At 50.0% G+C, this 15,363-nt stretch overlaps 1 protein-coding gene across 2 annotated transcripts in view; it reads right to left on the minus strand.

Annotated features, from left to right (window-relative positions):
- Positions 1-15,363, minus strand: part of CRISPLD2 (cysteine rich secretory protein LCCL domain containing 2) — a 67,409-nt gene that overhangs the window by 23,298 nt on the left and 28,748 nt on the right. For both annotated transcript variants that reach the window (XM_082366875.1, XM_082366876.1), the window contains exons 6-11: positions 14,240-14,340; positions 8,835-8,975; positions 6,554-6,614; positions 2,843-2,909; positions 2,225-2,355; positions 38-81 (exon numbers count right to left, since the gene is read on the minus strand). In XM_082366875.1, the coding sequence (XP_082223001.1) occupies positions 38-81; positions 2,225-2,355; positions 2,843-2,909; positions 6,554-6,614; positions 8,835-8,975; positions 14,240-14,340 (545 nt within the window). The remainder of the gene's footprint in view (positions 1-37; positions 82-2,224; positions 2,356-2,842; positions 2,910-6,553; positions 6,615-8,834; positions 8,976-14,239; positions 14,341-15,363) is intronic.

Genomic DNA, 15,363 nt, shown 5'->3' on the forward strand with positions numbered 1-15,363 from the left:
TGTATTGTGGTCATATAAGAAAAGCTGGCCAGCTTACCTTTTACTTTTGACACCGTGAATGAGCTGGAGGACTTGTATTTGCTGTAAAAGGAATCATTAGGTAAATGCAAACAGAAATGCGTCTACAAGTACACGCTTGTCCCTGCACTTATTTTATTTACGGCCTCAACTTTACATTTTCCTACTTGTTTCCCATCAGCCTGAAAGCCCTTAGGACATTCCAGAGCAGGATCTAGAATGAGAACATTCTAGAACAGGGCTCGTTAATCTTCTTTGTGCCAAGGATCCCTCTAGCAGCCTGGTAAAGCCCATGGACACCTTTTCAGAACAATGATTTTTAAATGCAATGATAAATTTAAAAGATTAGAAGGAAATCAGGTATTATTAATATCATTATCAAAGTATTAAAACAAATTTGTTAGCGTAATAGCTGTGCATCTTTATTAATGTATTAAAAACAGAATCTAGCGGCAGGTCTTCTAACTACTGTCAATTGGGGATTGTGACAGCAGAGACTGTTTCAAGGTGTCTCCATCACGTGGATTCCTACCCGTGAGAAAGTCACTGGCCCTACGAGTGCTACTCAGATTGGGGGCTAACATCCATCACGGAAGAAAATACCACATTTCAATTAGAGGTTAGTGAAACTAAAGCTTTCATTTGCTTTGCGTTCACAGACTCCCCGACTCTAATTCTAAGACGTGAAGAACCCCACTCTAGATGTAAAGTTGGCCATTGGAAGGGACCAGAAATGGATTCAGGAAAAGGGTCCCAGGCAAGGCAGGACCTAAACCCTTGGTCAAGCCCACAGCTCCATCGGTGGCGGGGCTGAGCTTCATGAAGGCTGGGGTTGAGGTCACCCAACCGATCTCTCCATGAATATTTTCTTTGCTTTCGTTTAAACTTCCTTGCTCTTTTTTTGTTTACATAAAATCCCCAGCTAAGACAGAAGAAGGACTATTGCAACACTGCCCGAAAAACCAGGCCTTTCCAAACAGAATGACTCACGTAGTTTTTGAAATGTTCTGGTGGCCTCACTATTTGGAAGGGACATGGACATGCCACCTTGTAACTATCACAGGAGCGTCTGCTGGGTGCCTTCCTGCTGCAGACCCTGGGATGGGCACTGACACGGGGGTCCCTGACATGCTGCCTCGTGGTGGGTTAGCTGGGTGTCAGCCCTGGGTCCTGCCGTGGCCCTCATTTATAAATGAGGGTACTGCCACCCCGACGCGATGAAGAAGCCAGCCCAGGTCACGCACAGGGAGAAGGCAGAGCCGGGTCTGTTTGACCCTAGAGCCCCCAGTGGGTCCCACCAGCTCCTGGTCACCTTATGCCTCAGATGCCATGGACAGATCAAGACACGACCTCCTGCTGTTCTTCATGGTCCCCCCACCCCATCAACCCCCAAAAGTCACAATGGCGAAGATGGTCTGCCCCGTCAGCCATCCACATACCTTACATGAAAAACATCTTGCAAAAACAAGTAAGTATATTTAAGAAATGAAAAGCCTCGTTCTCAGGGGGAAAAAAAAAAGTGCCAATCAAGAATTAGCCTACGGGTGGGATAAGGAGGGTGGGAGGGAGGCTCAAGAGGGAGGGGATATGGGGATATGTGTGTGCATATCGCTGATTCACTTTGTTATACGGCAGAAACTAACACACCATTGTGAAGCAATTATACTCCAATAAAGATGTATAAGAAAAAAAAGAATTAGCCTACAAACTCAAAGATACCATCAGTCATTACTGAAGTGTCTGAAGAGTTCTCAGGGACAAGGAAGGGAGAAAAAGCAGGATTCAGAACTCATATCAGACTGCAAGACTATATGCTTTTGAAGGTCATGTACCTAGATTATCTCTGGGAAGTGGGAATGAAGAGATTAGTATTTCCTTATTTCCGTTTTTCTGTATCTTAATGGTTATGTGTACACTTCATAATTAAGAGCAGTGTTAATTTTAAATACACAATAAACTTTCCTAACACCTACAAAAACAAACAAACAAACAAGAAACAAAACTCAACCACATTAAACACACACACCGAAACCCACTGGGATGAAATAGGTTAAACGGCCTATAGGGGAGATTTCTGAGTTATGGGATTAAGGTCATCTTTACTGTTTTCCTGCTTCTTTATATTGTTCAGTACTTTTCAAAGTTTCAACAGTACTCTCATAATCAGAAAAGAAGTTTTCAGGAACCCTGATCACCGAATAGTTACCTCAAAGACTGCACACCGTTCCTCTCAGACTTGACGAAAAAGGGGACCTTCCCATTCCTGGTGACGTCCACCAGGCCTCCCTTGTCGTCCAGGACCCCGTAGTGAATGGCGGCCCGGCAGATGCTGGACACCTGCGGGGGACAGGCCAGACTGTAAGTACATCTGAATTCACCTTCGTCTGCGATCATTTCCAGAAACACCCAAGATGTTTGTCCTCAACCCACAAAAAGCCAAAAAGCCGGGCCAAGACTCGCCCCACTTCTCACTCTGACTGCACTCTATGACACGTCTTTGTTCCCAGGGGTGGTTATCTTTAAGAACTCATCCGAGTTGCTTCACAAACTAAGAACAGGAACAAACAGCCCCTTCTCCCCATCCAGTGGAGCATTTAACGCTCGGGCTAAAATGGAGACTGGTCTGCTCGAGGGTCAGCCCCAGTTCCCAAAAGTGGCTTCACAAGTTTGTGACCCCAGAAACACACACGGATCAGCTCTACAAAAAGGGGGGTTTGACTAAGGAGTGGGAAGAAAATCTGTTCACCTGAAAACCAGCCACCTGCTTTTAAAACATAGACAGGAGTCCACACAAGCCATTTAAAGAAATGTTGGCCACACTTACGCTTTCATAAAAGAGAGTCCCAAAGATCTTTGCCCGGTTGTGCAGGCAGCCTGCTGGGCACTGGTACCTGATGGAGAAGAAAGAAGATGATTTTCAGAGGTAAACATGTTCATGAAACCTCATCATGAATTTATTGCGGTTTTTTCCTTCAATAGCTCTATTATCACATATAGAAAAGCGTCAGTGATATAGCATGCATTGTTTTGGAGCAAGTCACAATTCACCCAGGCTGAAGTTTCTAGTCACACGGACACAGTTAGATTCAACTTGACCTCCTTAAAGACTATTTTCACGTGCTTCGGGTTCAAATTGAATAGATGGACAATTCTATGAATAGATGGACAGTTCACAGAATAAAGACAAATGGCTTCAAAGGCACCAAAAAAATCCTCAGACATCAGTCACCAAAGACGTGCAGACTGAAAGGAGGTGGCATTTTCCAGGCGTCAAGGGTTTTTTATTAGAATAAAACTAAATGATGGTGATCATGTTCACAAATAACAGTTAATCGTTCCAGAAAGCCTTCAAAATTCATATCCCTTAAACCACAAACAAAACGAAAAGACGACCTCTGCACTGGGAAAAAATATTTGCAAATGATGCTACCGACAAGGGATTAATTTCCAAAATACACAAACAGCTCATACAGCTTAATATTTTTTAAAAAACCACAACCCAATCCAAAAATGGGCAGAAGACCTAAATAGACATTTCTCCAAAGAAGACATACAGATGGCCAAGAGGCACATGAAAAGATGCTCAATATTGCTAATTATTAGAGAAATGCAAATCAAAACTACAATCAGGTATCACCTCACACCAGCCAGAATGGCCATCATTAAAAAGTCTACAAATAACAAATGCTGGAGAGGGTGTGGAGAAAAGGGAACCCTCCTACACTGTTGGTGGGAATGTAAATTAGTACAGCCACTATGGAAAACAGTATGGAGGTTCCTCAAAAAACTAAAAATAGAGCTACCATATGATCCAGCAATCCCACTCCTGGGCATATATCCAGAAAAGATGAAAAACTCTAATTTGCAAAGATACATGCTTCCCAATGTTCACAGCAGCACTATTCACAATAGCCAAGACAAGGAAGCAACCTAAGTGTCCATCAACAGATGAATGGATAAAGAAGATGTGGTATATATATACAATGGAATATTACTCAACCATAAAAAAATAAAATAATGTCATTTGCAGCAACATGGATGGACCTAGAGATTACCATACTAAGTGAAGTAAGTCAAAGACAAGTATATGATATCGCTTATATGTGGAATCTAAAAAAATGATACAAATGAACTTATTTACAAAACAGAAACAGACTCACAGACATAGAAAACTTATGGCTACCAAAGGGGAAAGCGGGGGGAGGGATAAATTAGGAGTTTGGGATTAACATATACCTACTACTATATACAAAACAGATAACCAACAAGGACCTATACTGTATAGCACAGGGAACTATACTCAATATCTTGTAATAACCTATAATGGAAAAGAATCTGAAAAACAATATATATACGTATAACTGAATCACTTTGCTGTACACTTGAAACTAACAACACTGTAAATTAACTATACTTCAATTAAAAAAAAATTCATATCCCTTGATTCTTGAATCTCCCAAGCAAAAAGACAGAAAGTCAGACCTCCATGTTATTCCAACCATTTGTAATAGGGAAAAACTGGAAATAAGTCAGCAGGTGTCAAAGGAATAGCCAAATATATTTTTGTGTGGCCAAATGTCAGAGTATTATGCAGCCACTAGAAATGAAGTTTTTGAAGAATAGTTATTGACTTGGGAAAATCTTAAGTGAAACCAGTACCACACAAGATCGCGTAACAGTATTAGCCTAATCAGCGCACAGAAACTACATAGAATTGTTACGGATGTTCACGAGATTCTGGGACACTTATTTTTTCCTTTATACTTTTTTTTTTGGTTGTTGTTTTCCTGAATTACAATGAGCAAGAATACCTTTTAAAGTCAGAAAAAAGTCCAGTAAATATTATTTTTGTAAAAGCACCACGTACAGAAAACTGATGTGCCAGATGGTGGGACAGCTTCCAGGAGCTGCACCGTGAGCGTCCTTGCGGTTGCAGGTGGGCTGAGTTCTATATCTTGACTGGAGGCATCTAACAGTCTTCATGTGGACAGACCCCTGCCTTTTCCATGCTTGGGGAGGGTCCCATCTATCCCCAACCCTGCAACTCTTTTGATGCCGACAACAAATGCTCTCCAGACCCTGTCATTTTGTCCCACTGAATATTCAGGCGTGATGCTCTTGTAACAAGCTTGCGGTTCAGAAAGGCACATCACCACCAAGGGGCAACTCGGGAGCGTTCCGGGAATCCCAGAACTGTGAGTTTGCACAGCGGAGACCTCTTCCGGTGCGAGGGGACAGACGGTTATTCCACCACCCTCATTGCCACGTTTTGCTTATCTCTCCAACAAACTGCCTGGATCTGCTTTCGTAGTACTTGCTGGCCCATCGCCAGCTGCTCGTGGGATGACGTACGAGCCCCTTGAACATCTGATCCTGGGCTGCTCTGTCTGTCCCAGGACACTCCTGCCAAAGTCTGAGTGATGCACTGCCCTGGTAAACCACATCCCAAAGTCCCCATGGTATAAAATAGGACCCTCTCTTTTAGGTAATACAATATACCTTCTCTTTTAGCATGTGCTTTAAAGAACACGATTCAGGGCTTCCCCGGTGGTGCAGTGGTTAAGAATCCGCCTGCCAATGCAGGAGACACGGGTTCAAGCCCTGGCCCAGGAAGATCCCACATGCCCATGCAACTAAGCCCGTGCGCCACAACTACTGAGCCTGGGCTCTAGAGCCCGCGAGTCACAACTACTGAACCTGCATGCCACAACTACTGGAGCCCGCGCGCCTAGCGCCTGCACTCCGCAACAAGAGAAGCCACCGCAATGAGAAGCCCGTGCACCGCAACAAAGAGTAGCTCCTGCTCGCCGCAACTAGACAAAGCCCGTGCACAGCAACGAAGACCCAACGCAGCCAAAAATAAATATAAATAAAATAAGTTAATAAAAAAAAAAATAAAAACGCAATTCAGCTTTAGATGAATGGATGCCAGAATCCATAGGAAGAAGACTAAGGCCCCTCCACCAATAGCACAGTTTCCTGCCGTGAACCTGAGGATCTATGTAGGGCCGCTGCACCTGTTGGCCACTCACTGCCAGAAGGGGCAGCCCAGCAGCTACGTTGCCAAAACCAAGCTTGTTCTTCTTGGCAGATGTTTTTCAACATCTGAAATGGACGATACTAAGTGACTCCATCAGCTACATGAATTTGTTCAACGCTGGGGGACACGCAGGCCGCTCTTCGTCTGGTGGGGCCCCTGTGGCAGCAGGCCGACTTGGATTCCACAGCAGCCGTGCTGGACCCGCCCACGGTCACACCTGCCCTAACGCTGCCGCAGCCCCAGTCGTCCCTGGCACAGAGCTCTGGGCTAGCCTGTGTTAGCTCTGGGTAACCCCTTCACGCACAGAGATGGGAGGGAGCCCCCAGCCTCACAAAAACTTCAGTCAAGATCTCCCGGTCGATAGCACATCTGCTGCTGGCACATCTGGCATTTCTACAGATGTAGATCAGCTGACAGATCATGATGTGACCCATGACCGAGAGCAGGTGCTTCAGAGGGCTGTAGGCGGCGAGATGGGGATGGGCCAGGCCTTACCTGTTGCACGTGGACCCTTTACACTTGTCCTTCATCTTGGTGTCACACCCGATGACTTGGGCTAGGAGAGAAATGCAGAAATACTTGTCAAGGCAAGAAGCGGAGAGGATGAGTCTGAGTTAGAAGACCCCATCCCCCCTCTGAGGAACTCTCTGGAACATTCTGGAATCCATGTCATAACGAGAGCAGGAGCATGGCCCAGTGGCTGCAGGCTTATTAGGGTGAGGTTCAAATCCCAGATCCCCTTTCTAGTAGCACTGTCACCTTGGACACCTGACTTCCCCTCTCTGAGGTTCAAATTCTGCTTATTAATGGGGATGAGTACAGTATCCACTTCCAACGTTTGCTGTGAGCCTTAAATAAGAAAGTAAATGTAGGCTTGGAAGGGAGCCTGGCACACTAAGTGTCCCATAGCCTCACAGGGCTCTGGAGGGCAAGCCTTGTCCAGCCCGGTTGGCGGGGACCCAGCCATTCTCACCAGTGTCGTCTCCCCGCCCCCAGCCAAGATGACTTTGCCAAGCTTTCCTTTTTGGTTTATTTTATAGGGACATATTAGAATCTTGCAGTAGTGTCATAGTTTGACAAAAAGACATATTACTTTGTAATGTTACATTATTAAAGGAAAAAACAACTGAAGTGTTTGGAATTTCTGGACAGACAAGAACATCAGCGTATTTCCTGATCAAAGAAAGCCACAGCTGACTAAACAGGCAGGAAGCCCAGGAGAAAGACATTTGAAGGCTCAGAGGAGAGAGAATGGTGGGGGCTGAGGGCAGGGCAGTTGACAAAATAACAGAGGATTTTTGAGAAAGATGGGCATGAGCTGGCCTCCTACTCAGGGGTGAGTCCGGTTTTATGCTGTGTGAGGTTTGGAGGGAAAAGAGAGACACTGGCGGGCAGAGAACCCACACTTGGTGCCGTGTCTGTAAGAAAATGCCCTCTAGAGCCTCAACCCTTCAGTAAAGGTGCCGCATACACAGGTGAGCAGGGGAGGGGGTAATCGGAGCCGGGCAGGGGAGGGCAGAAAGAAAGGAGCGAGCCCTAGGAGGTGAAGTGTCTTGGGAGACCAGGGAGAAGAAAGTGCGACAGAGGTGAGCGTGAGAACACTAGTCGTCTGGGGACTTCCGGAAGTCTCTGGGAGAACATCCAACTTCCGGCCTTAAGGGGGCGTGTCGGAGGCAACTTGATGGTGAGCTCAAACACAGCTGACACTGGGTGGCCCGCGTTTATTGCAAATAATCCCCACAGCAATCTGACAGAGCTGCAACAGCTCTGGCAAGGAGATGTGTGAGGAGTAACAGATGAGAACGTTGACACACAGCCCAGGAGGCTTGTCCCAGGTCTAGAATCCATGGCCTTGTTCCTTAGTAATTGCTTCAGTTCTCCTTTGTCAAGAACACAATGCCGGGCTTCCCTGGTGGCGCAGTGGTTGAAATCCACCTGCCAATGCAGGGGACACAGGTTCGAGCCCTGGTCCGGGAAGATCCCACATGCCGCGGAGCCACTAAGCCCGTGCGCCACAACTACCGAGCCTGCGCTCTAGAGCCCGTGAGCCACAACTACTGAAGCCTGTGCGCCACAACTACTGAAGCCCGCGCTCCGCAACAAGAGAAGCCACCACAGTGAGAAGCTCGCGCACGGCAGTGAAGAGTAGCCCCCGCTCACCGCAACTAGAGAAAGCCCACGTGCGGTAACGAAGACCCAACGCAGCCAAAAAAAAGTAAATAAAATAAATTAAAAAAAAAAAAAGAACACAATGCCTCTTGTAAAATATGGACATATGAAATGCACAGGTCCATATCTCACTGATTTAAAAAAATGCTGACAGAGGCATTACTGCTCCCACTTTACGGATGAGCACATCAAGTCTCAAAAGAGTCGGGTGACTGTCCGAGTCACAGGGCTGGTGCATGATGACCACGGGAGCCGGGCGCCACGCTGCACGTTCACTCTCCCTTTGGGAGCCAGGCACTTCCAACAGGAACCCGATTTCAGCCCAAGTCCTCTTTGAAAGGACAAGAGAAGGTCTAACCTTAAAATACCTGCCAGGGGGGAAAAGGCCACCCAAGCACAGCTCCTATAATGCTTCTTTTGAAATGACTTAAAAATATCATTTTTTAGAAACATCTTCAGGTTGTGCTTTTTGCAAGCTACACCCCACCCTGTTCCCTGCTGTTTGTCGACTTGGAGACCTCTCAACCCACCCATTTCCCTCCTCTGCCCACCCCAAAGAAAACTGCCCCCTCCAGAGGTGGCTGGCAGAGGGCAGAGCCCCACTCACTCATGTAGTTCACGGCGGGGGCTTTCTTGGGCTTCGTGGGTCTGATCACCCTCGAATGGACCCAGATGTGCTTCTCTTCAGGAATGGGGGCCATCTCCACCTCGTTCATCTCGTCCGTTTCAGGTTTTTGGTCGTACGTCTCTTAATAGTGAAGAGGGAGAGAAAAGCAACATGCTGGGATTCAACCAAAATGCATTTCGGAAAAAATAAAGAAGCAATTTGGAAACTAAACTTGTTTGAGGTTTGGTTTCACAAAGGGTCATTTCAGTGGCAAAGAGAAAGTTACATTTCAGGACAGCGCTGGCCAGGTGGAATTCTCCCCGCCAAGGGGTGATGGATGGCCCTCTGCTCACCGTGTTTGCTTTGGACACAAGAGCGGCTGGGCTGACCAGAGGTTAGAAGGCCCTGGCGCCCACCCCTGGATCATCAGAATGGTTTCTTGTCCCGTCTCTGCCCAGGGAAGCAGCTTCAGGAAGCCACCTCATCCTCTGACCCCAAACCGTAGCTGTCTCCGCTGAGGTGCCTCCGGCCCTAGGTTCTCACTGGAGGAGGGGCCCGCCTCATTTACACGCCATCATGGCACACGAAGACCCTCGTCAATGCTCTTGGACCCCACTGCCCCTCACCACCAGCACATTCTGCTTCCTTCCCCACTCCTGCAGGTCAAGATCACTTAACCTTTCTCTGCACTGAAGTTTCGAAGCCCAATAACATTGGAACCATCATCTAGAACGAGCCAAAGACCCAACTCTTGGTTAAAAAAACTTAGTTCTTCGGGTCCCAATATTTTCCCCACCCAAATATTATTATTTCTCCAACCATGACCATGACCTTCATGTTTCAAAACATTCTAATTCACCGAATACACTGCATTTACTAAGCATCAGTTTATCTTCCAGTTTTCATCATGAAAGTCAACTATTAACCACTCACTGTGATCTGTAATCAGGCCAGCTGAATACCAAACCATAAATTCCAGCCAAAGTAAAGCAAAGTATTGCTGTTTGAGTTTGCTTGAGCACCCTTATCAAAGATGAATCGGTGCGCATCTCTGCTGGGGGACCCCCGCCCCTCCAAGGATGTCTGTGGACCCGAGTTGGAAACCCCTGTCTTCCAAGCTCCTCCAATGAGAAAAGACAACAGATGTATTTGGGTAAGAACGATTTCAAGGAGCAGGAACGAAGCGCCCTCGCAGGCCTCTTTGTGTCAACGGATTAAAACTCAAGTCCCATCAAGTGTTCACCAATCCCCAGCCTTGTCCTTACTTCTTCTGAAGAGCAACAACTTTTCTCCAAAAAAGCAGACCAAGGGTTTGTGTTGATACAAGACATTCAAGAATATGAAGGGCAAGTGACATCTTCTCTGACGCTTTTCAAGGCTGGGATACTCTGCAGCTGTTTCGCTGGACGATTCATCACAGCACAACCACTACCCTGACCCATGAGGAGGATGGACAGGATTTAAGCCGGAGGAGAGCAGCAAGCCTGAGTCCCAAGTTCATTATCAGAGCTCACGGACCTCCATGTACTACTCGTGGATGGCGTGCTCACCACCACCCACCTCCCCCACCAGCTGTAAGCTCCCTGAGGCCAGCAGCCAGCCTGCTTCACACCACACTACACCCAGCTCCCAAAACATAGTAGCTGCTCAACAAAATTTGCTGAGTGAAGGATGATCAAAACGCCCAACAAATTCTGTCTTTGAACTCTTTTGGGAAAAAAAAAAAAATAAAGTCCCAGCAAAGCTTAAAGACATTCAGGAAGGGAATTCTGAAAACATCATTTGTAGCCAAACGCTATAGGTGAAATCTTTATGAAGACGCTGGGTTTGCAAACACCACTTGGGACCCACCGGCTGTCTCTTGTCTGTCTTCCCGTCAATGTGGCTATTCAGGTTTGTCCTTCACTGAAAGCCAGAGCTGTCTCTGGAATAAGCTGGGTTTTCTTCCACTGGCCTTTAGGATTTTTATACCTCATAATCGTGGCTTTATTTAGCCAAATATAGTTGGGTAAAGCAGTCGAAAGCATTTGAGGGCTCACTATTTAAGAAAATGGGTAGACGGTCCTCGCCCTCAGACACACACATGAAAAGTGGAATGCTTACCCAGAGGACGGGCTGTATTTGATCACATCCTAATTAAGATCCCCTGTGTGGACCAGCACAGGCCTGGGGAAATTCCGTGCCCGAGTTCGCTGCAAGGTTACCCTGTGCACCGTCCAGCTCCGGACCAGGGGTCCCAAGGCACACAGCATTGCTACATCATTCTGCAGACTCCCGCCTGGTTCCATAGTGGGGACGAAGCTCATAACTAATGTCAAGCTCTCAGATCATCCTCTCGTTGCCCTGGGAGGCATGAGCAGCCCCATTTTACAGACGGGAAAACTGAGGCTCAGGGAGGCTATGTGACCTGCCCAAGCTCACACAGCTGAGAGTCGAACCACCTTTCCCCAAAGTCTACGCCCTTCATCGCCACACAGGGAAAGCCTGGAGGGATGGAATTTTCTCTTACGGTCTATCCTTACCCCTGTTCCATCTCCATTATAGGTCAAGGCCTTGCCAGGCACCTCAATAAACGCTTACTAAGTAGCTTATGCAGATAAGCTGCTTTAGAAGAGACTTTCTGCATGGTTAGCTAAAAAAATCGGGATGCCCGCCAAGTGAAGTTGGGCATTTTCCACCAAAAATAAACAAGTCCAGGAGGCTTCATTGGGTGGGTTAACCAGCATCTAGGCTATCTTTGTGTGCATTTGTTCTTTGAAAATGACCCTCTGTGGATATTGGGGGTATATTTATTCAGACAACATGCAGAACACACCTGCTACGTGGCCCTGGAGGCCCGGGAGTGAACCAGCAGTTGTAACTACAGGTGAATCAAGTTCAAGGAGAGTCTGGGTGCAGTAAGAGCACGGAGGCAGGTGGGCTGCCTGTCTGTGGACTCAGGGAAGTCTTCCTGGAGGAGGTGTGACACCAGAGCTGTGTTTCCCGAGAAGAGAAGGGGTCTGCCAGGATCCTGAGATGGATGGGGCCCCCAGGCTGGGAGAGGGCCCCCAGTACCTCCCATGTGAGGAAGAACCCCATGCCAGGTGATAAGCGCAGTCATACCTCCCCACTCCCACCTCTCCAAGGAAGTAATGAGCTGTGTTCATAAAGCGCTGACTATGTGCAGGCTGCTGTCCTAGCAACTCACATCCTCCTTGCTGCATCCTCCCAGCAAATCATCTGCGGGAGAACGATGTCATCACTCTTACAGATGGGGAAACCGAGGCTCAAAGAAGGCAAGCAGTGTGCCTGAGCACACACGTCCAGGAACGCAGAGACGCCCCGCTCTGCCTGCCCTGCACCTGACAGCCTGCCTCGTGCACACACGGAGCCCCCTCCCAATGGGAGAGCCAAGGGGGAGCCCCAGCGGGCATCCCTCCCTCACGGTCCCCAAATCAGCACTCAGGATCTGATGGGGGGATTTGCCCCTCGGGGTGACTCGACAGCAGCCACGGGACCTGCCTGAATGGGGATTTGCGGCCTGATATGCCTGGAGTGTCAGCCTGCGTTCTTCTCAGCCCTCCTACGACCCCCAGGGGCTGACACATCACCCCACTTTCACACAGGAAGACTGAGGCTCAGAGAGATGAAATGCCCTGCCCAGGTGCCCACCGCTGGAACATGCAGGGTTGATATTCCTCAGGCAGGTGTGCCGAACTCTAAAACCCATGCTTGTCCCACGAATCCAGGAATCGGAGCTGGGCTATCTGGGAATATGTCACTAAGGACAGGCGTGGGCACCTCCCTCCCGAAGACAGTGAAGAGGTGTTGCCTGAGAGGGGGTGGGAGAGCAGGAGAAACTCCATCTAACAAATGCTTACAGAGCCCTGCTGTGTGGCAGCCACTGCCGGGACCTGCACGTCCCTGTGGGCCCTTCTGCCTCACAGTCTCGTGACCGCGAAGCCCCATCTTCCAGGCCTTTGCACATGCTGTTCCGCCTGCCGGAAACACCTTTCCCTTCTCTCATTACTAGGCCGTGTCCTCTTCCGCAATAGCCGCCTGCTTGGGAAGCCTTCCCTGACCTGGCTGACAGTGGATACTCCTGCTATTACGCCCTGAGGCAACTGTTACTTCCCCTGAAAGGTGCGCGTCACCACTCCTCGGGGCAGTGGCCCCGCTGGACCTCATGTTCCCGAGGGCAGGACCGTGACTGTTGGGTCCCCACGGTCATCCCCATCCCTATCACCCAGCAACGTCCTGGCACACAGCAGGCGCTCAATACATTCACACCAAATGCACCGACTCTCTCATCGGAGCCTGAGGTATGTCATGGAAGGCTGGAGTTATCATACCCATTTTGCTGATGGGCAGAGTCATCAGCTGGTTTGAGCAAACAGCCTCCAATCATGGAGAGCCAGACCCAGAAGCCTCATGTCCAGACCTTGGGTTGAGCCCCCTGAGTTCCCCCTGGAGCCTCAGCCACCCGCATATAACTCACGACCCAGGGGACCAGCATGGACTGGACCGTCAGATCCTTGCTTCTCCCCCCCTGCAAGATCCCCACGCCCGCCCTGCAGTGGGCAGAATCAGTAGCAAACAGCGGGCCTGGGAGGGTCTGGGAGCCCCACTCTTCACCCCAGAGCCCACTGGACTGATCCTGCGTTCCCCCCCACCCCACCTCTCCTGAAAGACCCCTCTCAGCCATCACAAGACCTGCTGATGGAGCCACGGGAAAAAAAACACATCTCAACCTCAAAAACATGGTCAGCCCCTTGGCAGGCTCTGCTCCTTCTGGGACGGAGCCGGAGGAAACAGTCCCAAATGCGAGGCGCACTTGAGGCATGAAAAATGTGCATTATTCACAGGAGGGGGAACGTGGGAACATTCCGAGCGGCCGGCAATAAGCAAATGCTGGCATCGCCGGAAAACACGGCCTCTGAAAGCTCCGGCTTGGCCTGAGCTGTGGGGTAGGGGAAACAGAGGATTCTGACGAGTAAGGGCTGGACGAGCTGCACACGCGGCTGGGTGGCCGACGGGGGACAAGGACGGGCAGGAGGGGCTCTGACAACCCGCGGGGGCGGCCCCTGCCCGGCCTGCAGCTCGCCTGGACCATCAATCACGTGGCTGTTTTAAATTCCTTGTTTGTTGTCTGTTTTATACCAAACTCTGAGCACCAAGAGGGCAGGGATGCCTCCCACGGGAGACGCCCGCTGGGGGGATGTCCCAGGGGCAGCCGTGTCCCCGGGGAGCTGGGGCTGAACCCTGAGTCCAGAGATGGGGAGGGGAGGAAGGGAGGGCCGAGGGTGAGGGCGGGAGGGACCAACTTCCCCCCCAAATTGTCCAACTTCCCCGTTTCACGTCAGCCACTCTACGACTCAGGGACTGAGGGGAACCCCGTTCCAAAGGGTTTTGAAGTCGTTTCCTACCTCGGTAACACAAGTTGTTCCTGCAGCTGCCTCCGTACCTGGGCGGGCACTCGGAGCAGGGCCGGCCGGTTCTGTAGGGGGCTTCTCCAATCCAGTTCCCCCTGAGGACAGACCAGAAACACCGTCAGGGGGCCGCCACGCCAGGGCCCGGGGGGCTTCTCTCTCCTTTCTGGAGCCTCTCGGGACCCCAGACACGGTCAGGGAGGAAGGAAGGTGTGAAGGGGGAAATGCACCTGCCCTGAGCCCCTCCTGTGTACAGAGTCTAGAGAATTCCAGAAGAATCCCAGTCGGGAGCTACGAAGCATCCTTCTCCCTGCACCTCTGTCCTGTGGCCTCACACCTACCCGTGCTGCTCCCTCACACAGCCCTGACTGCTGCCGGCCACCCCCAGTCCCAGCCCCGGTGCCTCTGCACCGGAAGATGCTGGGACCCTCTGAAGCCGTTTCTCAAGTGAGTAAAGGTCAGCCTGTTCCAGGGAGTGCCTCGTGTTTACCACGTACCTACCTGCTCACTCCATCCTTCCAGCACCCCAGGAGGGACGTGCTGGAGTTCAATCCTTTTTCAGAAGAGGAAACTGAGGCTCAGAGAGGTTAAGGGACTTGCCCAAGGTCACACAACGAGGGAGTGCGAGGGCTGGGATTTGAACCCAGGCCGTGGGGCTCAGAGCCTCTGACCACACTCTGCTCTCGGGGCTGGGACCAAGGTCGCTCTGGGCATTACAGGTGCCATCCGCCTCCCTTTGAAGTCCCCAGGGCAGGAAAACCAGAGGCCGGTCCGTGGGATTTCTCCAGGGGCCGGGTTGCAGGTGGTGAGTGGAATTCCCAAGCCCTTCTCCCAGCACCTGGGCCTTTAGCAGCACAGGCCGGAGAGGTGAGTGATTGGGAGCCAGTCTCCGTGATTTGTTCTAGAAACTTCCTTCATGGGTGCCCCGTCACCTGTCTGTCCACTCAGGAAAGAGGTTCGCGGCCCCGATCCTGGGCCAAGCATGGCCGAGCGGTGATGAGCAAACGCCCGGGGCTGGACCTGGCCCTGCCAGCCGGGTGACCCCAGCCGATGCCCCTCGACCCTGAGCCTCTGCCCCCTTCTCTGTAGTGGGGTAACCACGGGGGGTGGTCACGAGATGA

This window comes from Balaenoptera borealis (assembly GCF_965194805.1).
Source record: "Balaenoptera borealis genome assembly, chromosome: 19".
Taxonomy (NCBI): domain Eukaryota; kingdom Metazoa; phylum Chordata; class Mammalia; order Artiodactyla; family Balaenopteridae; genus Balaenoptera; species Balaenoptera borealis.